The following is a 26,798-nucleotide window of genomic DNA, read 5'->3' as shown; positions in this document are numbered from 1 at the left end:
ATATTAAGGTAGAACGCGCCTCGGGGACAGATATTCGGACTCTCAAACTTTCACAACTCTTGTTCTGATATACCACTTGTGAGGGCTCATTTTAAAGCTCTTGGAGAAAGAAAGACTTTCACCGTCTTAGTTTTTCGCAATTCGAAAATTTTATTTTTCTCCTTAGAGTTAACACAGGACGGCGGCCATTTTGAATTTTAAATAAATATACTACACATCCGAGGAACGGAAATAATTGGAGGGTTTTGCGCACCGTTCTCAGTGTTTTGAATACACTCATCCGGGTCCTTAAACAATGTTGAAGAACCCTCCCACCGCGGGTTGCCTTATGATGACGTTCTTGTATGTGCAACACTTTACCTGATGGTCTATATGATATCTCAATGTCGTAGTCGAATTGATAAATAATGTGCAAACAATGTCGAATATTTATTTGACAGTGTAGAATACCGTGACTCTGACCATATTGCATATATTCCGTAATTAAAAATATTTAAAGCAGGCATATTTCATTTACGGGGACGATTGCTCTCACTACCCTTGGGTGCGCGAATTGTTAAAATGTGACGTCACCCTATTGTCCAGATAACGCAATAAGGCACCATTTGGTTTCATGGATTCAACGGGAATTTTTTCTCTGATCCCCATGGTCATGCACATTTTTTAAAGTTTCAGAATTACATATATAACTCTTCCATCTGGTTTAGCATGACCATGCTAAAGATAACTTCACAAACACGACCTTCTTTATGGTTGAACCCGATGAACTCCTGTTGATAACGACCTTTAAGAACTCCTTTTTGTCCCGAAACCCTCCTCAATCTTGCGGATTTTTTTTTCAAAACACCTTGAGCAATGATTATATCTCTCCTGCGATGGGATTATAATGATTTTCAAGAAAAATGGGCCAACATGGACTCCTTCTCTCGCTTACTCATGCTTTTACATCGATGACGTGCGAAAAAAAAGTCGAGCTATTCGTATCGTAATTAATATCAATATTTTCCTTTTAGAGAAGTCTCATAAGCCACGGATGATTAATCGATTTGTTTTGAGTGCTTCTGACAGGCTCATATAACATACGTAAAAAACGGCAATTGAAGTTGTTTGCGTTCAACGGTTGGCTCTGGTCACGGTCCCGTTCACTGGAGACGCGCAAATTGCTGGCCGCCGGGCTTGAGGTTGAAATAAGTGCAAGAATTTTCATAAAGTTTGGTGTAGTTTGCTTATCGTATGACAAATTCCTTTCGTTGATAATGTCGACAATGGGATAGTTAATTTGCGCCCAGTGAGGGTGTTAGCGGTGGGAGAATTTTTAAACTTCCCTGCCGTTTGAGCATCTGTTTTCCTCACACAAGACAGCCACCTTCTCAGTATCACGGCACAGAGGGCGCTGCAAGCAAGTTCCGAGCTCCATAGCCTGTATTGAACTTTGCGTGCACTTTCCGTTATTTCTGTTCTCTTCTCTAATCGTCCCTTGTTCTACTCCAAAAGTCTCGGTCAAATGCCATGAGGTCAAGGTGCCAATAAATGCCTGCATGTGTGTCACACTCAATGTTATTCTCGACGAATGAGTTTTAATTCGGACCTGACGTCAGCTGTCGACAATAACATTGCATATTGAAAACAGAAAGTTATGTTTGCAACGCTAGTAATTTGCATTTCAACATACTTTAGGGAGAAGGGGAAGAAAATATGCCTGCTTTTTTAACAAAAGGAATAAAAATATTTTAAAAGTTACATCGGTTCCACTGTCAATTTAAACTCATCATCCTTTCCACATGGCCTGAAATGTTCAACAGAGACAACAAAAATTGTCTTGATCCAGTTTAAATAAAGATACGTTGGACTGTCACGTACATTCCAGGGCATGTGTTGTACCTGCAGGACTGAACCATGCTATATTCTGACAGATCCCTACCTTCATCAGACTTTCTCGCCGCTTGACAACCTTGTCTTCAAACTCTTCCTGGTAGCCTACTATCTTCTTGATCACTTGCTTGTGCTGGTTGCCCAGGTCTTGTAGAGGTAGCACCAAGGTCTCCGTAAATGTCTTGGCCAACATTCTGTTAACCTGCAGGGAGAGAGATCAAAGACCCAGTTCAGTCTCTGAATACATTGTACACTGGGGAGCATTTCCGATGAATGGTACGGTGTGGGACGTACCAAAGAGTTACACGGCATATTCGTTATAGATTCAATAATACTGCTTAGGCTGCCACTGTTAAAGCGTGTGCCAATGACACTGTAGACGGTTCAAAACCCGTGAATTCTCTCAAACAAAGGCATTTAAAGTAAGAAAAAATTACTTTTATCGTATTAAACTTCTGGCAGCAAGTACGATGGATAATTTGATTTAAATTGAACTATTAGCAATCCTTTGACTTCTATTACCGACTCAAGGGTTTTATAATTATAAGATCGAGTATGAAAGCCAACGGCTGTTACTGTTTATGTAAACAACACTGTATTCTCTTTCTCAAACAGTTTCAAGTAGGTTCATTATCAGATGCCAAGTGAAGACTGATGCTTGCTACGTTGAAATTGGACCTAAAACTCGGAATAACGTATGTTGGATACCATGTCTAGCAGAAAAATCTCCTTATTTGCAATTCTAGGCATTCCGTGGCTTGAAGGCCGTGTATTTCCTTGCATTTGTTGTATACGCTGTTGGCGTATTTACAACTCTAGTTAGGCTTGCTGCCAGGTAGGGTTTAGAATGTTTCGACTGTCCACGTGACTTACCTCTGCCTCGTTGTCTGTCTCTTGCAATATGGTTCTCCACAATCCCACCAATCCTGGAATTTCGTCATCTCTGTGTATCATTGAGGGAATGAAATACTGTTATTGTTAACAGCAGGGGTAAAACATTCTTTACATATCAGAACTAATATTTATCCTATTCATTCTTTCACAGAGCATTGAAATGTCGGATGCTGGTTATACCGAAGTGATTAAATTCTTTGTATTATGTCTGAGTGAGTGTAGATTTTTAGAGGTTTCCATGGGAAAAGTTGCATAGTCTCTGATTGGGACTTTGTCGCGTAGCTTTTCTCCCTATAAATCTTTGTTCACAATTTTTGTAAAATGTACTCAAAACGCCATGGCCAGCATTCTTGCAGAATGTCACAAAATAGTGTAAATTGTGGGCGTGAAAAAGAAGTTCCTGCTTTGATTCTTAATGTATTACATGAGAGTCAACATAAAACTTTCGTGTGTGAAATTTCCTGTTTGTATTAAATTTTATGAACCTTTCAAAATTTTCAGTGGATGCCAAACAAAGAATTTAATACTCTGCCTTGCGTACTCGATCTCTGATGCCAGAACCAGCAATAGCCTTTCAAACAACCCACTACCGTTACATAGACCTGGTGGAAGATTTTATTGCCTTTTTGTAGATTTTTCAAAGGCTTTTGATAGAGTGAATCATTCCTTGCTATTGTATAAATTGTCACTTCTTGGTGTATCAGGTAAAATGTTGTATATCTTACATTCTATGTATTCAAATGTCAAGTCTTGTGTTAAATCAGGGTCTTATGTATCACAATATTTTGATTGTCCTGTAGGGGTTAGGCAAGGCTGTATGCTGAGCCCAATACTTTTTACCTTTTTTATTGAAGAACTGAACGACATGCTAGTAAATTCTGGTAATTTGGGGATTCAGTTAACACAAGACATTTATAATTTATTTGCTCTGTTATTTGCTGACGATGTTGCCATTTTTGCAGACAGTGTTGTAAATCTACAAAGTTAATTGATGTTTTAAGTCTTTTCTGTAAAAAATGGGAAATGAAAGTAAACATTGATAAGACCAAAGTTATGGTTTTCCGCAGAGGTGGCCATAGAGCACGTTCTGAAAAGTGGTTTTTAAACGGTCAAATGTTAGATGTTGTAAGTTATCATAAGTATCTGGGTTTGTTACTTTCATCTAGAAATACTTGGGGGAAAGCAGTATCGACACTTACTGACCAAGCCAACAAAGCGTTAACGGCATTATATGCTTCTTCAAAAAGTTGAATGGTTTTCCTTTTAAAATTCATTTTCAGTTATTTGATTCAATGATTCTCCCCATTTTAATGTATGGGTCAGAATATGGGGTTATCAATACTATGACAAAGCTGAGAAGGTACAACGTAAATGGTGTAGGTTATTTTTGGGTCTGCCTTCCAGTGCAACGAATGAAGCAGTGCTTGGAGAATGTGGTAGATTACCCATTTTTGTCAGAACTCTGCAACGCTGTGTGAAATTTTGGCTTAAGTTAACTGAACTGCCACCAACTAGGTTGCCACGCCAAGCTTACGTCATGCTTTATAATTTAAATTCTCTTGGCAAGCAGAACTGGGCAACTTCAATAAAACATATTTTGTATTCATACGGTTTTGGTTACGTATGGCTAGCCCAGGAAGTGGGTAACAAGGAAAGGTTTTTGTATGAATTTTTTACCAGAGTCCAAGATGTTGCTAAACAGCAATGGTGGGCAAATTTGAATAGAAAACAAAAAATGCGTTCGTATACTTGTTTTAAGAGTGCTTTAGAACCTGAAAAATATTTGTTTATGAATTGTAATTTCAAATTCCGCCAAATTTTTGCATGTTTTCGTTGTGCGTGTCTGCCATTAAACGTTGAAGAAGGCAGACGAAGTGGTACTCAATGTAGTGTCAGATTTTGTAAAATTTGTAAATCAAACAAGGTTGAAGATGAATACCATTTTTTATTTGAATGCCCTGCTTACACAGATTTACGAATAAGATATCTTCCCAGTGACTTTATTATACATCCTAATCTTTGTAAATTTTATCGCCTTTTACGCACATCTGATAAAGAATTATTACGTCAGATATACACATACATTTATAAGGCTTTTCATTTACGTAAAGAAGTGATATGTTATGTAAATTGATCTTGTTTTGTTCCTGGCATATTGGCGGTTTTTTTCCATAATTATTTGAAAATGTTCATTTGTAATTATTTCATCTGGAATGTAACTCCTTTGTATAGGGCCGGAGGTCTAGAAATACAATAAATCTATCTAATAAATTATATAACCGTTACATCCCTCTCGATGAAAGAAATGACATTCTGTTCACACCTGGAGCACGATGTGCTTGGAAGGTACAGAGGTGCAAAATGTTGACTGAATTACTCACCTGTTATCTCTCAAGGAGTCGTTCGTCTTCTTTCGGAATGTTTCGGATACAGTTCGAAGGTTGTTGGCATGTTGTTCGTAGATGGACACCACCTTCTGGGAAAACTCCGCCACTGAAGTTGAAAATCGGAAAAGAGAACAAAAATGAGATTCGCTGACTGAACTTTCTGGTCGTTGGTTATTACTTGTACAGGAAGTGTAAAAATACATTCAAATCGGGTAACAGACATGTTCATCTTTTTTCAGCTACCTGTCAACAGCCTTGGGTGAATGTCGTCAATAGTCGATCAACTTTAAATGCAAGGACACAAACTTTCCATACCTGTAAGCTTCACTTTTGAAAATTATAATTTCATAACCTCACATGGAAAACTGGTGCATTTTCTCATTGTCCTTTTGAAATGCAAAGTAAGCCTTGCAAAGCACTGTGTACAGTATTCAATGCAATAGTCCGGAATAAAGTTCCGGTGTCGAACAATAACCAAGGACATACAACGCATGTACAGGTTGTTATGACGAGTTGAAACTTTGGTATTGTATTGCAACGTGATTTTGAGAGAAAAACCAGCAACCTATAAGTTTACAACAGAACAAAAATATTGAAACGACATATTAAAACTGATAGGATTTTAAAGTATTATTTAGACACGTCATAAGTACAGAAAGAGGTAAACATCTAATCAGCCATGATGAAGAATTGACGCAAGGGAAGAAATCCCAGACCACGATCGTGTTTAGCAGATATGTTTGGAATTATAACTGGGCGGTGGAGTAGGGACTAATCTGTAAGCTCTACACTGCTGTTTTGCTTCTGATGACTAACGATCGGCAGTGCTTTCTTCATGCGTGACACAAAAACCAATCAGTTGCTTAATCCCCGTGCCACGTGGATTAATTCGATTTTAAATCGTTTGAAAAAGATTCCACGATAATTGAAGCAATTTAGGAAAGCTATTTTCGAAAATATCAAATGAGAAAACCTGTTCAGTGTATTCTGCGTGGAATAACGAAAGCCATGTATCCCTTGCTTATATACGGCACAACGTAGATAGATCGACATTTAGATTGGAACACATTGCTTATTTATATTTGTCAAGTAAAACTGTCACATTCAGGATTGATATAATAAAATAATTATCGAAGGGGCTCCACAAAATGTTAAATTGCTGTTTTAGAGCCAGGATCGTGCTAAAGTGATGGTATTTTTGCGTCCCACAATCGATTTCTCATCTCGCAGCTTAGGGAGTACAACAAACACGGATAAAGCTATTCGTGTCTTACTCGCATATCACAAGAACTCAGGGACGTGACTTCGGTCTGTCTTAAGATGTACAGCCGTGCTTTGTATAATCCAGAGCAGGACGGTCCCCGGTGGATATCATTTGAGTATTTATTCAATGTCGACGACCGGGCAATCGACTGATTCGAATCTTATCTCGAGTTTAGAGAGAGCATTCCCGCGAGAACCGGCTCGATATTGTTGCTGAATGCTTCTCAGCGCCGAGATGAATCGACGACCGGGTTTGTTTTCTCTCGAAATGTCACGAGGTGCTCTTTTGAGAAGAATAAACCTTCTGCAAAGGTTGATCGCATTTCTTGGCGGGAACATATCCTGATTAATTCTGATGAAATCGTCTGGCGTGCTTCTTATGATTTTTTTTGCATATTTCTCGCCGCTGGCTTTATTATTTGTTCTGAGGTTCCATCTGGTTGTCTTCTGGCATAAGGATAAGTTAGTCTGATATCATTGGAAGGTCAAAGGTTAGGTTACCAAAAAAGAACTAATTACATAAAACACAGATGGATCTCCTTTTGTCATCATCTCTCATGCAGACGTGAAAGGGCAGTAAAATGTCACTGGCGCAGATACAGCAAAAACAGGATGGATGAACAGTCTCATATACATTTCGTTTACTTATTGTACGTAACATACAAGTTTTTGTAGATAACATTGTAGATAAAAAGAACCGACTCACTGTAAGTGTCTGGACAGACCACACAAGGGAGTGCTAAATTACTTGTCGTGTTGAGACCGAAGTTAATTAGGACAGCACTCTGGCTAACCATAAGACGTACTGATGCTAATCTGTTTTTATGGACACACAAGAATAAACAGTGGAGTGGAGTGTCACTCAGACGTCTGTCAAGTTTTACTTCTTAGAAAATGCATGCCCTTCAACTTTTAAACTACATAAACCTTGAAATCAAAGTGGAGACATTAAGAAATGCAAAAAGTGAAACTAATCGCTGCTTCATTCATTCCTCTCAGAGTCTCACTGTTTATCCATGTGTCTCGCAACAAATCCTAATCAGCATCTGTCTGCATTCATTGTATCATGTTTCGTCTACCTAGAGTGTTGACATAGACCAACAGCAAGCTGTTTAGATATCATCAACATTATACAGCAAAAAACAGGATGGTTGGACAGTCTCATATACATTACGTTTACTTTTTTGTACGTGCACACAAGTTGTGTAGATAATATCGTAGATAAAAAGAACCAAGTCATTCGAGTGTTTTGACAGAACACACAAGGAATTGGTAAATTACTTATTGAGTTGATAGTAGAGACCGATGTTAATTAGGACAGCACCTGGCTAAACAAACCATAATGCAATGTAAACGTACTGATGCCAATCTTTTTTATAGACACTCAAGGATAAACAGTGGAGTGGAGTGTTACATGATAGTATTTCACTCAATGAGTCGGTTCTTTTTATCTACAATGTATCTATATAACTTGTGTGGGACATACAAAAAAGTAAATGTAATGTATATGAGACTGTCCAACCATCCTGTTTTTTGCTGTAAAACAGGTGAAAACCGAGCGCAGATAGAAGTGTGTCGTATGATGTAAGTCACACTGATTGAGTATTGCTACTCTCTTTCCCTGTATATTATTTCTCAGCGCCTTACTGTTCTCATATCTTTTTAAACGATATAATCAATTTCAAAAAGACAGACGACAAACAACTTTAACAAGTAGCGTCTACTTAAAAAAAGATGCGGGAAAGGTGAAAAGCTTGTTGAGGAGAAGGCTCTAAATCTTAAGTTGTGACAACTGCGCATGACATTTTTACGATAAGTAAGTCTTTTACGGCAGTAGAGACATTCAACATGGGGCGATTTCTTTTTCCCTGTTTTGAGACATCTGAAGTATGAGTGTGCCGGTGCTAACGTCGCCATAAACTGTGATATTTGCGGAATGTTGGATCACTATTTTCATGCATAGTTCACGACGTAACTGTGGCGGGAATTCCCTAGCGAAGAAGTGATGAGTACTTCGTTTGAGCTCTATCACATGTTGTATCAGCGCTTTTTAACATTAACAGCAGAATGCCCCTTTGGGATGATTTTCTACCTCTCGTATATACACTTACAAGTCTCTGCTGAATTACACTGAGCTTGTTTGGATTCAGTATGAAACCCGTGGAGCATATCAAGTTTTAAGAGTCTTTTTCTTCGTGAAAGTTGAAGGTTTATTTTTTAAAATAGAGTTAACATACAATAAAGAATAGTGTTCATCTTGACTTTAAATGTCTGTAAACATTCGGGTAATTTGTTTCCCTAAAGTAAAAATATGCAAAATTATTTTCTCGCTCAAGAAAAAGAATGCAGAAAGTTTACTTATGAAATTATGCTAAAAAGCTGAAAACTTTAAATTCGGTGGTATGTGCACTGCCTTTAAAAAACTACAAGTAGTTTTCCTGTGTTTGTGACATTCATTTTGAACTGGAATAAGGCAGAAACTGGCCATTTATATCATTTCACTATTCCTGGAGTAAATGACCATATAGATATGCAATTATGATTTGGAAGGAGCGCAAACGATTGAGAAGTGTAGCGTTGAGTCAGTGTGTGAGAGAGAAAGGGTTATTGTGGGTTTGACCTAGAAGACATAGCTATCTGAAACATGTCGACACTTCCACCCACTGTCTGACCTTCAAGTTAAGAGACATACATGTACTTTGAGTGAGTGACGATATGCTGCAGTGACTGTTTTGTGAAACACTGTCACTTCACATAGAAAATGAAAACGACGAAACAGAGAAAGTATCAGCGGTCGAGACAAAGGGGCTATCAGAGGATTGAGTTAAAGTGAACATCATGATATACATCAGGAATCAAGCTTAAGATTATGTACTAAAACGATGTGATTTGTTGACCTAACACTCGACAAAAGCATCCACAAGACAAGGGAATACTAATATATTCTGCTGTTATTCACGCCTGCTCTCTGGCATTTAAGTTTATATTTACTGTGTCAACGACAGAGTCGCCATCATTTCTCGTTTTCACGATCGTGTCTGTTTCGGGCGGGACATTATCAGCGTCATTTAGGCTGACTGAAGTATGGTGGGCGGCAGTGTGCTAAACGTCTATTATGTTTAGCCCCCTTTCGAGTACAGCAGGCACTTCGATGACGTAATATCTGTACATATAAGAAATTATGCCATCGAATATATCACATGTTGCATCTGCATGCATGCAGGGCAAGAGCAGAGTGATGACTTTTTTATGACTAAGCATTTTGTCACCGGGAAAAATAATCAGAGTTAGTCGAAAGTTGTCCATATTGGTCCTTTCCTTCGCACTGAGTTTTAGCGCCGTGATTTGGGTGAGCGTGGGCGTTCGCGCCATGATGTGAATTTTTATTCGATGGAGTTAGACACAAGTTATCATTTTACTAGTGTGCTTACTTCAAACTTAATAACACTATACTACTCGCTGCAACTTACTTAAAGCTGTAGGCGGATGACTGACTGGATATACATACCATGGTACCCTTTTACGTACACAGTCACAGATAGATATTTGCATAATTACATAATTATATAAAACATACACAGAGTTGATACAATAATCGAGTTAATTCACAGCTCTTGCGAAAACTCAATTCATGTTCGATTACGTTGCTACGTTAACCAAATCAAATAATTGACAAGTGCACTGTCCGAGTCCTGTGTGTACAGCTCACGCTTTTGTACAACTTCTGCCTCGATTTAAATGTAAACCTACTACTCTGGGTGAATCCTGTCCAACAACTTAGCGACCCAAACAATAAAAAGACAAACGGTTTTAGTTCATCAATGTCTTTCAGGAGCGGGGGAGCTGGAGTAAATACAATCTGATTAATAGGATGTACAGATAATGACGTCCGCTCTGCTTATTCTTGACGTCAGCTAAGGAGAACAGCAAAGTACGAGGAAAGGTGAAAACGTCACCATTTCTACATCTGCTTTTAGTCAGAATGGGAGAGAGAGAGAGAGAGAGAGAGAGAGAGAGAGAGAGAGAGAGAGAGAGAGAGAGAGGCATAGAATTGTTGGGCGCCCCCTGGAGTGTAATCCGCGACATGTTTTGCGGCGGTTCGGATCATTGTACTGCATTCTCCCGTGAACTCAGATAGCTGCGTTTGAGATTATCAATCGCTCATACCAATTTCCTTCACAACTCCGCCATAGTGAAACCAATAAAACCGCATTTCTTCGGTGGATTTCGTTCACAAAGCTTAACCTAAATCAGAGATTAAACATACCTAAGGATAATGTTGATGAACGGTTTGGGCTTTCTGCCACTGTCTGAACTTCTTAATTTTTCAACCAAAAGGGCAGCTAGTAAAGTGTATGGATATTTTAGTATTTTGCTCGACGTATGACCTAGTATTTTTTGTTCTACAAGTTTATGTTAAAACATCTGCTATTCATCCTGTCTACATCATATAGTTGATGTGTGAGTGTGTGCCGTCCATTTCCACTATGAGAGTTAAAGTCCGGCCCGGACTGGAATTCATCACTACAAATACTATCGACTAGCATAATCGATTGCATAATCACTGGAAGATTCATCATTTTCTCTCAATAGCCAAACATAAATGTTTTGAGTAATTCCACAGAGCAAATATTGTAATACACCACATTTGGAGACGTGAGGTACAATGTGAACAAAATCTTCCCATTTGAATTCGTCACTTTCAGTGCAAAGAAAAGATTCGCTATGCGTTATCATGAGGTGTACAATTTGCATGCGGCAAAACTATTAAAAGTTCTGTACTTTTTTGCAATTGCATTTTGCCTGTGTTTAAGGTAGCATGCGCCTCGAAAGTGAAAGACTCAAATTTTTGCTCCATTTTCCCAAACGAACCTTTCAAATCGAGAATCAAAATCGGGGTCACCGTGCAAAGTTTGGCACTAGAGAAACAAACTATTTGACATTTACCGATATTTGACATTCAAAATGGTCGCCATCCCTGCGTTAACTCTATGGGGTACTTGAAATTCGGGGTTTTCGAAAAACTGGGCCGGTGAAAAATTTCCTTTAAAATGAGCTCCCACAGGTGAGTCGAAAAAAAATGGTTGTCATTTGAGAGTCCAAATATATGTCCCCGAGGCGCATTCTACCTTAAGAAAGTCTACAAATGCAGTGATTATTATCATGGTTTGCGACGAAGCAATAAAGGACAAGGCAGGATAACCTTAAGATCACTGATGTTGCCTATACCGAGTCGTTTATACAAAGTAATTAAATGAGTGACATTTATACCACATATCTCCAACAGTTCAAAATCATCGTCTTCAATATCAACATTGATATTTTCAAAGTGCAATGGCATTCACGCAGCTTAGATGCAAACAAGATACCGCGGCTACTATTCCATGCGATGACGTCACATGCTACCCTCTTGATGCAAAATCCGACATGATTAATTTAGCGCGCCAGTGCGACAACAAATCTGATCTTTGCTGAACCGACCGCGCGTTTGAATGGAAATATCGCGAACTTGTGAAATTGTGTGATCGCGTGTATAATTAAAACACGCGCATGACAAACTCGTTGCGTTTAGGGGGCGTTAAATCGCAGATTGTCAATCGCAAATCGCACGATCTCATCCTCGGTTCTTAAAATGTTTAATGATATAAGCGCACTGGGCAGGTGTCGTGTTAACTGGAACGACCCTGAATGTCAGAGTGGATCTAAGTATTGTTAGTCGGTATTCTATCGATTTCTATACCTTCAATAGAAGCTATTTGAGCGCGCAAGTGTCATGGCGTTTTTGAAATACGTCTGTCAGGTGGTGGAGGACAGCAGTCGACGGCAAAACCCCACGGGATTCGGCTAGGGAAACATTTCATTCGGGTAAATTTAGTAAACCGAGTGGAAAATGATGGCAATTGGTATGATTTGACCTTTACAGTACAGATGCAAAGGATGCTTTCGAGTTAAATGACCGATCTTTGACAACGTGAGCCTGGCCTTGGAATATGCCGCCCGATAATACGTGTCTGTGTTTGCTTACCGCCAATTTAGTTCCTGCCAGCGCCGCAAACGAACAGAAATGGGATTGAGCAACACTAACTTTTGTGGAATTAAGAAATTTATCGACATAAATTTTCTCCGTGTGACAAATACAAAAAATTACCATAACCCTGGCAAATGCAATGGTGTCGCTCTACACAGTCTATTAAGATTATTGTCTCGATAGCTCGATACCTGCCACGGCGGTATAGTACTTCTTGGAATTGATGCATCCTATTCTGATCACGTGCCACCAGTCTCTGAGAGCGCGACAGTCAATGTCAAGACTACCCTTGAGGTCGTCGAACTCTCGAGGTCGTTGCCCCTTAAAGAGTTCCCCTCGGCATGATATCCCTGGAAGACGAATTGCGGTTTCAATGTCTTCTGATAATTGCCTAACGCTTTCACATTATCTTAGTGAGGAACTTACTGGGCTTTCATATATAGTAGTCTTTTAATTCTATCAACGTGTTCTCGTGAGACATTCCAATCGATATCGCGAGATCGTAGGCGGTAGACACGCATTTATATACCTGCATGTAGTTAGCACACAAGTAAGGGACACTTAGTCAGTGCCGTCGAATGGTGATATCAGCTCGCGTCCGAATACAATACGTATCTCTAGGACGCTGACAGTCTCTCAACACATAGTCAGTAAAGAATAAGGAAGGCTAATTCGATAATATATCACATTTATTTATACAATTTCTGAGTACCGTTCTGAATTAAAAACTTGTTAATTGCAATTTTCGACAGACTCTACTGCAAAGCGCAGTCATCTGGAATCGATCGTCTAACAACATAGGTATTTCAGCGATTAAAAGGGACAAGACTGTCTGTATATGAAAGAAAACACTCGTTGCCATGACAATCGTGGCCGTGACCCACGCAGTGACAATACATTTCATTGTAATGTCCTACTTGGGTTGTCATTTCGAAATATAAAACATATCTAATTACTCCTACTTTTGATAATAGACTTATCCGCACCTATTTATAGCTTTAATATATTTTCTCGAGTAAGCGACCCAACACTAATATGCAGCATGTGAAAGAGATGTGTTCTGTTATCATCCTACGCCATCACTCAATCATCCGTACCCGTGTCGCACAGTCACAATGCTCTTGAAATACTAGTAGTTTGAAATGGCGAACCGGTGAACGCCTTGAATTTAGATATTTTACTCAATGTGCAAAATTGATGCATTCTTTGGGTGTGGTACATTCAAATAAAGACCATCGGCGCCCTCCACGGACCGGTGGAATCGTTCGATGTGGCACAACTATTAGATGCTCTCCCCCTCTCTCTCCTCCCGACACAGTCATTCTAATAATTCGTAAGAGGTTTCGGAACTCATCGTCGGTTGATGCAGCAAAATCCCCACTGCATTTCACTTTCCATCTGAGATGTGGAAAAGAATGAGAGAGAGAGAGAGAGAGAGAGAGAGAGAGAGAGGGGGGAGGGGGCTTCTCAAACCTCAAAAAATCTCAATGCTATCCAATTTTTACGAAGCTGTGGGGATCAAAGTGGCTGTTAAGATGTGAACATTTTGAAAATTTTCCAGTCGACTTGTAAACACACAAGAAAGTATTGTTATGGTGCAATGAGAACACGGCGGTATCTGTAACTCTAACGTGTCTGAATCGTAGATTTCTGTCCCACTCCCGTAAGATTGAAATGCCCAGTGTTTGGTTTTCCCGCACATTATCATATGCAAATCTTATTTAAAAATAAGGGAAATTGGTTAAAATTTATTATTAAAAGATACGCTAATGTACCGTCCGTTTCATTGAAACGACTGCCAGCCAAGCGGAGGCGTAGAAAATTAATTTCATCCGTAGTGGACGCAATGGAGCAATGAGGAGTAAAGTGCCTTGCTCAGGGGCACAAACACCGTGCTGGAATCTCGAACTCACCATCCTTTGACAGTAAGTCCGTCTCTCTGGACCTACCTGGTCAGGAAATCACCATCCTCTGATAGTGTACCCTAACCACTGCCCCACGGTGCCTCTGACGACTGTATCTCTTTAACTGCAATTTTAGTGAATATATTCAAAGTTCGCGTTGTTTTCTTTCCTTAAGGTAGAACGCACCTCGGGGACAGACATTCGGACTCTCAAACTTTTACAATTCTCTTCTGATATACTACATGTGGGGGTTCATTTTAAAGCTCTTGGTGAAAGAAAACTTTTCACCGGCTCAGTTTTTCGAAATTCGAAATTTTTATTTTTCTCCATAGAGTTAACACTGGATGGCGGCCATTTTGAATTTCTAATATCGGTAAATCTTGGGTAATTTGTTTCTCTAGAACCAAAATTTTTACGGTGACCCCCTATTTTTATTCTCGATTTTGAAAGATAATGATTGAAAGATCCATTGAGGAAAGTTAGAGCAAAAGTTTAAGTCTTTCACTTTCGAGGTGCATATTACCTTAAATATGTGTTCCTCCCAGGGCATGAATAATGGCGACTCCCTCAACGTCGGCTCTGTAAGGAGTTTACTCAAGGTTAACATTACAGTACTTCATATTCTCAAGACGACGAATTCTCCTTGAACTTTCTCAAGAAAAGAAAAGATGCACCTATTCAAGAGAGAGTTCACACAAATCGGAAGCGCGCTTTGATCTGAAATCCTCGGTTCAGGCCTTGATAGGGCGTTAAACCAACCGCTATGATGGGCGATTCAATTGAGTGGGATAATTACCATTTAAGTTAAAAGTTAACCGCATCTACTGTCGCTAGAGGGAGAGTCATGAACGCCGGCAGCGTGTACCGTCAATCGTTGAGATGCTTGTGTTGACCCGATTGCAAAACTGGAATGCGCTCTTCAGGAGTTGGAAATTGTCATCATGTCATTCGAAAGTAACGCGTACAGCCACGGCATTACGTTCTGGATGCGAATAGTTTCATGGAAACAGTGTACATAAATGTTTTGACTCAGCAAAATAATCCATGAAAGCCAGGAAATCTTACCACTTATCCTTCAATTAACAGATTCTGTATAAATCCCTTAAAATTTCTATATGGGTATCAGTCAATTTAGAACTATCTCTCCTGTTTATTCTGACCACGCTTTCTGCTAGTCATACTGGCGTCAAAGATGCGACCTCGCTCCCGGAATCAACAGAGGAAGCTTTTTACCGCGTGTTCTGAAATGACAGCTCAGTAATCGTGTGTCGCCCCTTAAGCAATATAAGGCCAATCGAAGGACGTTGAGCACGTGATTGAAACACCTCCATCATATTTAATAGAAGTTGCACTTCGCGCCACACAGATAGGTTAGTTTGAGGTGGAGCTGCATGTTGCCTACACAGTTTTTTTTCAAAGCAGTATTTCTCATTTAAAATGACAAGGAAACCCCTAATGCAATATATTTTCAAAAAGCAAAGAATTTAAAGTTTACTATGGTAGCAATAGTTTACTCGAAGGATGAAGGGGTGTACATTTAGGGTAAAAAAACTCATTTTTAGTATGAATGATAAAATTAATTTAAGTCAAAAAAATTTTCTGAAACATAATATTTTCACATAAAACAAGAGTATATGTAGAAAAAAACGACTATTTTATTTTGCATTACCTATCCCCATTCTAAATTGGCATGGGTTTAAAGACTTAAACTCACAAAAAGTGATTGAAAACATGATTAGCAAAATTAAAATGGCTCTGTTTCAAAATGTAAGAACTTTATCTCCAAACAAAATACTCGTTTTCTTATATAGCATTTAAAGAACCCAATCTGAAAATTTCAGAAAATTTGACCCAGCCAGAATGGAGTTAAATTCTTTGGAAATCTTTAAATTGGGAGAAAAGAGAAGCCAGGAAATCAGGTGGTTTGCATACATTTGCATTAATTAACACTTCTTCATCATGCAACTTACGACTCCTTCACAAGCTAAAAGGTGAACCCACCAACATTTTAATCTTGGGTTAACAAATTAATTAATATTTGAAAAAAAAAGTGATTTTGAACAAAATACACTGTGTTGGGTGCAGTGCCCCTTGAATTGGCCGCATGCTAGATGCCACATGTCAATTCTATTTCGCGTAGTTCTACGGATAGGCTCTGAAACTTTAATGTCAATTATCTGAATAGTTTGATACAATATCAAATACCTCAATATAGTTTTTTTATAAATTGACTCATGCAGAGAGGGAGCGGCGCTCATTCTTCTCTTAACAATTCTCATCACTTGGTCACCATTCAGGCCTTTAGGGAAATCTCAGACAACTTTGGTCAAATATTTGACAGTACATTACATACATCTTGCATCAACAAGTCGATTGGACCCTTTTTGCTACGGCGTACGTCTCATTTAACACCACAATGGAAATATTTTGGAAAACTTGCATGTGTGAGCTGAAAATTACTATTTGATGTTGCTACAAATACTTGTGGTTACACAAAAAATTATAATATACACCTAATTATCATCCTAGAGCCATCGTTCAGGGCTAATAGCTGTAATATATGGTGACCGGTGATTTCCCCCTTATTATTTATTTTTAACACCATTACAGGTTCGTGTTCTACTCACCAAAAAATACACAGTATTCAGCTCGTAAACTCAGCCTGTACATGTGTAGACTGCATTGTTATTGTTGATAAGTGAATTTCGGTTGGGATGAGAATTTAAATGTACACAAGAACAGTGCGTTTTACTTGTACAGGTAGTGTGTTGACAAGCTCAACAGTTGGTGTTTAACCTTGTTATGGGGAGTAGAACAAGAACTTGCAATCGATATACAAAACAAAAAAAGTGACAAAGTCATCTAAAGTTACAGTTACTGGTTCTTTAAAGGGATAGAAGGTTTCTTTGTCCTTGCAATCATCATGCAATACTTCCAATAGATTCAATCGTGTGTTGTCAACCATCAACGGTACGGTTGTTTTGGAAGTTGTCATTGCATACGAATGCACGACCTACTTCTTGGGTTCACAACCGGGCAATTAATGTTTGTCATTTCCAAATCAAACACGGTGACATCGTCAAATTGTACTCTCGTGTCAGGTCCTTCACCGCTCATGAAAACGAGCCGTGCTCATAAGTTCAGACATTTACAGTTACTTTGGGGGTTTCTTCAACGACTAGAGTCTGCACTACCGCATTCAAAAAGTGACGTGTGACTTACTTGAAGTGGTATATGTATATGTAATAATCATTTAACGAAGTATGATATACGAGTTAAACCATTGCCATTGCTTTATATTTGATGGTTCACATCACATCGAAAATAGTCCATGTTCCGTCACATACACCTACGACCTCCCCAACCACTCCGAGTGTTAGATTCAGAGTGTACTTGTTTTGCTATGAAGAAAATCTACCCGAACACCATCGTTTCTCGCTAAAAATATTGAAGCACAAAATAGTCATAAACACATAGATATATCGATCGTATCGGGCGTAACAACTAACTAGGAGAGAAAAATTTGTTATTTAACAACACCACCGAGGAAATTTGATTTTAAAATTCAATTAACAAAACTGGGGTGATTATTGACACGAATGTTTACATTTTCCGTCGTTCCTATTTTTTGAGAATTTTCATAATTTCCGTACATTATTTTTTCCATAGTTTAAATTCTTGTTTTATAAATATAGCTAATTTTTGCAAGCCACGCGGTGTGTATTTGCGGCAGCCGTATAAAATCTGGAATTTTGGAGCAAAAGTACCACATGATGTTGGTGTTTGTCACCATAAAAAACCACACACTTTGCGGACTAGTTGTAATCGTATTTGACAAGCACTGACACTGAAAGGTGGTGAATTATAAAAATGAAACATTAATTTAATTTGAATTGACAGAGCCCACTGCATAGCTTTGTTACCATGGTTCTCGTGCGTTTAAAATTCCGTGCAAATGTTTTTGGATTTTTTTTGTAGAAAAGTCTTTAGCATGACAGCCTAAGTGACATGCCCTCCATCAACCCCATCTCCGAAGGGAGAACAAAGTTACAACACAACATACCGAGGACAGAATATGGCAATACAACAGCGCCTCTGATCCCAAATGTACATGTTAACATCATAAACCTCTAACCATTAACTCATAGAACGCAGATCGCGCGTAGTCCTTGACAACAATCGACAGCAAGTATCATCCCGAGGCCGGGTTTTTTTATAGAATAAACAAAAGGAACAAGTGTGCACAAGAGCTGACCTATGAGTTCATGGTCGGTATAAACATTATATTAGCAACAAAAATAGCAATTAATAAGTATAAAAGACTGTTTCACTAATTCGGAGAATGATATTCTGCATGTGGGCCATATCAAATAAATGAAATAAATCCATTTTAACGGACAACGTGTACAAAAGTTCCTGTGTTTCTCGTATTGTCACTGAACACGTTACTATTTGAAATCGAACAGAATTTGAGTTATACATTACCATTACATCGCCCCTAATTATTAACTTTAGACGCCAAATAGTCTGGTTTTATAAATACGAAAACATCACACCCCACAAAATGAAGTATATCTATAAATGACGCGACTTTGGGACTTGATTTTGACAGTATATTCATACAACATCGGAAACAATTATCGCCTCTACTTTTACAGTCATTCCGGACATGTGCGATCTCGACTCTCACTCACTCCGAGTGAAATGAGGAACAAAATGGGAACTAATTATGTTCAGATAACGTGATTAATCGTTGTATGCAAAAACACGAATAATAGCTGTGTTTGCAATAATGGATATATAGCCGTGCTTTGAAATTAGAAAACCGAGATAATTTCATGCCATGGCATACACAGACAAAAACAAAAACTACACATTAGATTCAAGACAATATTAAGTCATAAAAAGCAGTCAAGAATAGTCTTGTTCTCTTAGCTACATCAAATTAACAGCACGTGGCCTACTATTACCTAGAGTAGGGTATTCATGTGAAAGGTAAAACCTTTGTGAACGTGTATGTGAAGGTGTGTGCTTTACCGGAATGGGATGACAATTTCCATGGTTCAGCAACTTTATATAGGTGGTATGCACTTCGAAAGTGAAAGACAAACGTTCGCTCAAACTTTCCTCGATAAAACTTTCAACCTGTCTCTTACCAAATCAGGAATAAAAATCAGGGATCACTGTGCGACTTTGGTAGGCCTTCTTGAGAATTATATAACCTAACACTTTGCCGATATCTGACATTCAAAAGGGCCGAAATCTCCGTGTTAACAGCGGTACTTTTTTAAGACAATTGTCAAATATAAAATTACCAAAAAGTATGGACTCATAGAGTCCTGACATAAAAAAGAACAAGTGAGAAAGAAATAAACCTGTAAACAGTATGGCATCGCGTACGCTCTTTCCAAGTGTGATCAAGATATGATCCAGAACGTTTCTAATTTATTTCAAGTTAAGTTATTGTAATGTGTAGAGTATTGATTTTACCATCTGCGGTGATATTAAATTATACGTGCAATATAGCGTGTTCCCAAGGGAAATACTTCAATCGGCTTTACACGTTTCCGTATTTTCACCAGACATGATTCTGTCGAGGCGCCAGAGTCTATAAGTTTGGCTCACGTTCTGCCGCCTCGACAAAAGGGAAGTCACGATTTGTATAAGCCGTGCCCCTTACAGTCAATTAGAGTGCCACCAACTGATTCAATTGGGTGACGTCCATATGTCTTACGGTACGCCTATTTCACAAAAACGACAATGACTTCGGAACAAGGGTACACACAGTGGATGGCGGTGGACAACCAGAAGGGCGCGGGTGGTGGTAACTGCCAAGCTGGAATTTCTGCATAAATATCTGGTCATCATCCCCCCAGCGTCATCGTCACATCACTGTTTCTCTTCAATTTTTGTGAAGTGTCTGCCATATTCCTCCAACAATTCAGTTGGGCTGTTAATCAGCTCGTGCGCCAAAATATAAGATCAATATAATTAACGGGACACAAGTAGGTCATTTTTCATGAATTTTGTTTGATACAAGATACTACTTATATGGTTTGACATGTTGAAAGATACTGAATGAATGGGTGACCATGCATATATTCGACCCTGGTTTTAGACACGATAAATGAAACCATCGTGAAAATGAATTAATAGTCATGACTATTAATTCATTTTCGCGATGGTTTCGTTTATCCTGTCTAAAACCGGGTCGAATATATGCATGGTCACCCATTTATTCAGTATCTTTCAACATGTCAAACAAAAAAGTAGTATCTTGTATCAACAAAACTCATGAAAAAAGCCGACTTTGTCCCTTTAAACAACGTCTTTCATGTTTGCATATTATAGATATCTGAAAACAGCCATTACATTAACTTTATTGTGACTGAAACTACCAGTACCTTCTAATAAATGGTAATTTCACAAAACTTTAACTTTGGCGGCGATACCTAGGCAATAGTTTAGCTGACTTGACCTATTCAAAAGCTCAAATCTGCCGGTGTTTTTTGTCGAAGCCCGTCTGGGAAACACAGAATGCCGGCGACATCTTAATTCGATCATAATTCATACTTCGATCTGTCTTTTCAAATTTGACATTAGAATATTGAAAGCGAAGTCAATAGATCGTGTTCTGCACGTTTTCCACACATGTTGACGCAGAGAACGCACAATAAATCTATAACATTTCATTTGCAGTAAATTTTTCCATGGAGATGATCATCATATGTACTTTCTCTATCTCGTCACATTCACTTTAGCAAACCTTCCTCATTTCTGACCTTGCAACCGTTTGAATGCAAAAACAGGGACAGCACAAATTTGACTTGATCAACAAAATGAATATACTTGACTGGGATCTTGGCTAAATCTTGATTCATCGAGTATGCCGGTTAATGAAGTGTGCCAAATGTAAATTACGCATAGCGTCACGTTCACTGTAAGCCTGTCATTTCTCAACCAAAATGTACGCGACAGTGCAACGTAACATCAAGAAATCAGTTCTCATTATATTTAAGAAATGTGCTTTATGAACTGAAGATATCAGAAAATCTGATTTGTAATATTTTGACCGTTCCTTTTTGCATGTGCGCTTGAACATACATACATACATACATACATACATACATACATACATACATACATACATACATACATACATACATACATACATACAGACAGACAGACAGACAGACAGACAGACAGACAGACAGACAGACAGACATACATACATACATACATACATACATACATACATACATACATACATACATACATACATACATACATACATACATACATACTTACATCATCGTACGTATTTGAATACATACATGCCTATGTACGTGCATACGTATATATGCATACCCATGCACGGAGGAAAATGCATTTTTGTCAGAAATAATGACTTTGAATATCGCCACATTATGAAGTTGGTAAAAATCATTTTTACGTCTTGTAACAATGTAAAAATATGGTTCTGTAGATGAGTTTTGATGTTGCAGATTACATTTTTATGATCTCTTTTATGATTTTTCCCATGATTTACGTCAAATTTGATACTTAAGCATTTAAAATTTGCATGTTTAAATTTACTAGGTTTGCACAATATTAAGGTCGAATGGGTCAACCAGAACTTTATTTTACTAGACGAACATTTTACTTTTTAGTTTCATCCTATCGAATTGTCTGGACAGTGTCTCAACTTTACAGCCAACAGCGTCATGGCGTGCGTATCTTCAACCAGGCAGGGTAATAGCCTGGTTACTATGCTGTGAAACACTTTTATGGATTTACATGTAAAACAGAACTTTATTCGGAAGGGGAATGTCACTGAATGGAAGGGTACAGTTAGAAAAGACAATCGCGTTGGTAAAACTAATGGGATATTCTTTGTCCCCACCTGCTACAGTTCATGACACCGAGCGTTATAAATTCTGTATCGTGGAATATACTGGAACACGATACTGCCTTTCGCTTCGTTCTGTTATGAAGCTCTAGAAAAGATATGCGCATCTCTGGGCGAACCGAATGAAGTTATTTCTTCGGATTCTGCAATTAACTGTCCGCTTTCTTCCTGACATCTTAAGTCCGTCTATGATTGTTCCGGCTTTTGAGAGATATGACCCAATTGATGTAGCGAAAGTGGAACAATCAGGGCAAGCAGTCGGTGCTCTCTGCTGGAGAAGGGTAAATGACTTTTCGCGACACGCCGTGCTATTGAAAGATCAACATAGAGAGAGTCCGTCAGTATTCCCGCCATTGTGGAATAATGACGGGTGTCTCCCATATGTATGCCATAAGCACAGGATAGAAAAAAATGTCAGTGTACTTGAAGAAGTTGGCAAAGGAATGTTGAATATACCACGACATTTAAAGTTTTATGACTCTTCTCAAAAGTTGGCGATACTTGTCTGGAACTGTTGCTTAGGCCATGTATTTGAAGGCTGGTAAAGTAACCCGCAGCACATACAGTTGCACTTCATCACGAACTAATTTTCCTCCAAGCAGGCGCTATCTAGTGGCACATACCAGTAATCAACAAGTGGGATCGATGGCATTTTTTTAAGTGCATTAACCTAGATGCGTCTGTTGAATCCGTGCTTTTGTCATGTCACGGAGTGCTCGTCCTGCAAACAACTGGGACGTTGTTTATCTGCGACGAGGCACTCCTTGGCCACAGTCCCTCTATAGAGGGACTGTGCCTTGGCTAAGCATGGTGCACTTCGATAGAGCAACACGCGGTGTTGATCCTTCGACTTGTCACCGGGATTTCTGTTGTGAGCGACTGCAACTGCGGTAGATGATGAGGTCAATGCGCTGTTTAATATGGCTTTCCCGCAGTAACGCGATGAACTATACAGGAGCTAAAGTGTCGAGGGTTTCATGACTGCACCTACGCATCATCCGCTCGCACGGCTCGTTAGCCAGACAGAGTCTTCCACTAACATCCAGCAGCCCGGAGAGGAGACCTTGGCCAGCGAAGATGGCACCTACGATACTAGTGTGTTCTTTATATTCGTATGTTAGCTTTTCAGAAGGGCACATTTGCACATTTAGAGCCGCATGTTGTGACCCAGACTGCCGCTCCATGCCAATCTACCGCATTACCTATGGAAATGAAAGAGCGATCGCGCTAAAATTTATGCAAAGGAAGTGGAACAACAAACTGCATTGAATTTATACATTGAATACATCTGGTATAATGTAAAAAGACCGCGTTTCAGTTTTGAAAACATTTCAGTTACATTTCACTGATAAATACAGTAAATGTTCATGTATTTTTTTCAGTCAATGCATAATATATTCAACTGCCTTGGCACAAGTTTGAACACATTCGTCCCATGCATTTCTGAGATAATTATCTATTCGTATAACCAGGCAAACTCAAAGCAGACTCATTAGTCTCATTGAAATTATCCCTTTGAGCGCCAAAGTCGATTTTTGTCACCTTTAAAAATACCCTAGTCAATTTGTTTTCAGATTTTTGCCAAATTTTTGATAAAAAACTGCAGCCGATGAAATGTCATGTCCATTTGGTTCAAAATTATCAAAAAGATTAGAGAAAAATTCATAAAAATTGGTAAAATGTTGCACTAAAATTTTGGTGGGAAAAAATTACAGCACTCAAATATGCTGAATTTGATCGGTTTCCAAAGAGATTAAAATATCGACAAATATCACATTGAAAGCATACTTTTCAGTTCAAATTGCTAAAGGTTTTCCTACGTAACAACCCTCTCACATGCTGATAATTCCACATTTAAAGTAGGGGCTGTGCATATGGTGTATCCTAGACTTGGTTCAAGTCTGTGATTTGTGATTGTTTGAGAGGGGTGAACGCGATGATTTGTGTTCTGTTTTCATGTGAAATGCGTGAGTTGGGCGAACACAAGGAGTAGAGTGAATGCTATAGGGGAGTTTCTCCCGGAATCCGGCAGAAACTAACTCACTACTGCGCAGACTCAAATGTAACGCGTTGAAGGAAAACCTGGCCTGAGGCCTGGGCTGCTAAATTTCAAATAGGTTCGTATGAAATAGGACAGACACAAGAGAAACTATTACAAATTTTTTTTAGAAATTCACCGACTTGAAACAAGTCTATCGCACAGTTTCAATTCTCAATAATCTGTAACTTTTGATTTATTTTCTTTAAGTTTTGTGTTGTTTGAGAGAATAAAATTTCTTGTCCTGCGCCCAAGATGTCGAAATTCTTGTACTGTTCAACTTATCCGTAATGTCCGAGATTATGACTGAGTTTTTATCACAGTGTAACTTCATAAGCTTACGCCATGCTCCGTGTAAACGTTATAAAATAGCTATTTTTATGGCAAAATACATATTCGTCAACTGTGCTCAATCCAGCCTCAATACAATCCTGGATCTTATACAGGTGCACTCTACGTCCAACAATACAATAAAATGCAATGCAAAGCTTTCTGTGTCTTGATATGTCGAAGATCATAAGACTGTCTTCGTCGTCACGGTATATTATAGAGTATCGTCGTAGACGACAATCTTGCCACCATTGGGGCAGCAAAAGGCTGCTCACGTTAAAATAGGTACTCATTGGCGCTTTCTTGACAAGCAGGCGGGAAAGGGCGAGCGGGTATTTATTATCATCGGCGGGGGGCATGGGAAATATTATATTGTGCTCAGCGAGTGACTTGGAAAACGCCAAAATGCGGGTTGGTATGGTTACGGGGTTGGAAAAATCGTGAAATGGGAAGAATGCAGTGAAGAGCTTTTGTAATGGGCAGATTTAAAGCGGGAAGTTTTCCTGGTGGGATGTAGGGAGATGAGAATATTTTCAAATCGTACCTGGCGTTAAGTTACATACAGGATTCAATTTCCCGTCCAAAAAGGAAATTCTATTCAAAATACCATAAAATGGTACATTCGCACGTAAAAACCACCCTGAGTTTACGATGTCTCGAAATTGGCTGGTTGGAATCCTCTTACTAGGCTTTACTTAGGATTGGGTGAGGGTAGGAGAATGTTCAGACCGATGTTGACCTTACTGCCGTCCTTGAGTGCAATGCACTCGAAGCCGGCTTACTTGAAACAGCAACACAGTGCCGGTGACAAGATCTCAAAGGGCTTCGAAGGCGTGATTTGGAACCATATTCATTTCGCAAATACCATACGAATGCAGTGTAGCAGGTGCATTGAAATGGTTCATCTCACAGAGTTCACTCACCTCTACGTGAGACAGACGATTGTTTCTCTAAAATGTAGGGCAAAATTACATCGCATCATGATAGGCCAAGGACTCTTTCAAAGGTGATTTAGTCACGTGGCATAGTTTTTAGTCTAATGTACAAAAATAAAGGAATCGAAAATTACAGTTAAACATTACTCAAACACGACAGCGGCCATTTTTAATCTGCACAATTGTCACCGCACCCCTGGATGAAATCGTCCCTCCTACAGATGTTTCCACCCCTGTTTCAAGAATGAAAGTGCCAGATAACAGCGCGCAAATTAAAAATTAAAATAGAACAATAGAGGAAATAATAAAGATCGTATTGCTGTCGTTGAAAATTTTGACAGCCAATCAACACACAATATTAAAATTTCAATGTGAAACTGACAACCGTGAAAGGGATACAAATGAACGATAAGCAAGTATAAGGACGTAAGAATGATCGAAGAGCTTTTTAGTTTGTGAAATGCCTTTGATAAGTATACTGTTTTCTATCATGGGGAGTCTCAAACCACAAATTTGTTTTAAATATATTAAGAAGTTTCCTCGAGTAAAGTCTTGGCAGATGTCACGAAGCAGATAATTATTTCTAAAGCGCCTAATTGCTATTCATGTCATTTAATTAATTAATGATTACATCATTTAATTAGTGAATGATTTCCATTTAGAAATACTGATGTTTTTCTGTGCGTGTGTTATCTGCTGGACTTTATTAGGATTTCGTCGCGAAGACCCCCGAGTACGTCACAGTAAGGGGCGTTCTAATGCAAATATTCCACGGACAAGTAGGTAGGTAGGTAGGTAGGTAGTTAGGTAGGTAGTTAGGTAGGTAGGTAGGTAGGAAGGTAGGTAGGTAGCTAGCTAGCTAGGTAGCTAGGTAGGTAGCTAGGTGGGTACAGTAGGTAGGAAAATGAGACGCATGAGCAAATTAGCGTCATTTCCATATTCTGGTCTGCTTGACGAATTCTGATCCATCGATATGATTTGATAACACTAGTGCAAAACGTTCTACGTATAACTACATCATATTGCATGTTGTTCTTGCAGAATCCGCAGTATTACATAGAGGATATCTGTGTGTCAACCAATCGTCGCCGGACGCGTTACCCCTGACGGTGAACTAAATTCATTTTAGTTGAACTCCGCTTACGATTATCAGCTCTACGCCAACAGCCATCCAAATGTTTACTACGCGGCAAATGCGATAAGCAATATTCACCGGGTATTTTTTTGTGTGGATTAAG

At 38.9% G+C, this 26,798-nt stretch overlaps 1 protein-coding gene across 1 annotated transcript in view; it reads right to left on the bottom strand.

Annotated features, from left to right (window-relative positions):
• Positions 1-26,798, bottom strand: part of LOC139140335 (uncharacterized) — an 82,496-nt gene that overhangs the window by 33,650 nt on the left and 22,048 nt on the right. Inside the window, exons 2-4 of the mRNA XM_070709498.1 lie at positions 5,148-5,259; positions 2,746-2,815; positions 1,922-2,074 (exon numbers count right to left, since the gene is read on the bottom strand). Coding sequence (XP_070565599.1) covers positions 1,922-2,074; positions 2,746-2,815; positions 5,148-5,259 — 335 coding nt within the window. The remainder of the gene's footprint in view (positions 1-1,921; positions 2,075-2,745; positions 2,816-5,147; positions 5,260-26,798) is intronic.

The sequence above is a fragment of the Ptychodera flava genome, chromosome 9 (assembly GCF_041260155.1).
Source record: "Ptychodera flava strain L36383 chromosome 9, AS_Pfla_20210202, whole genome shotgun sequence".
NCBI lineage: Eukaryota > Metazoa > Hemichordata > Enteropneusta > Ptychoderidae > Ptychodera > Ptychodera flava.
The sequence above is the reverse complement of the archived record's forward strand: the minus strand, read 5'-3'. Positions and strand labels throughout refer to the sequence as shown.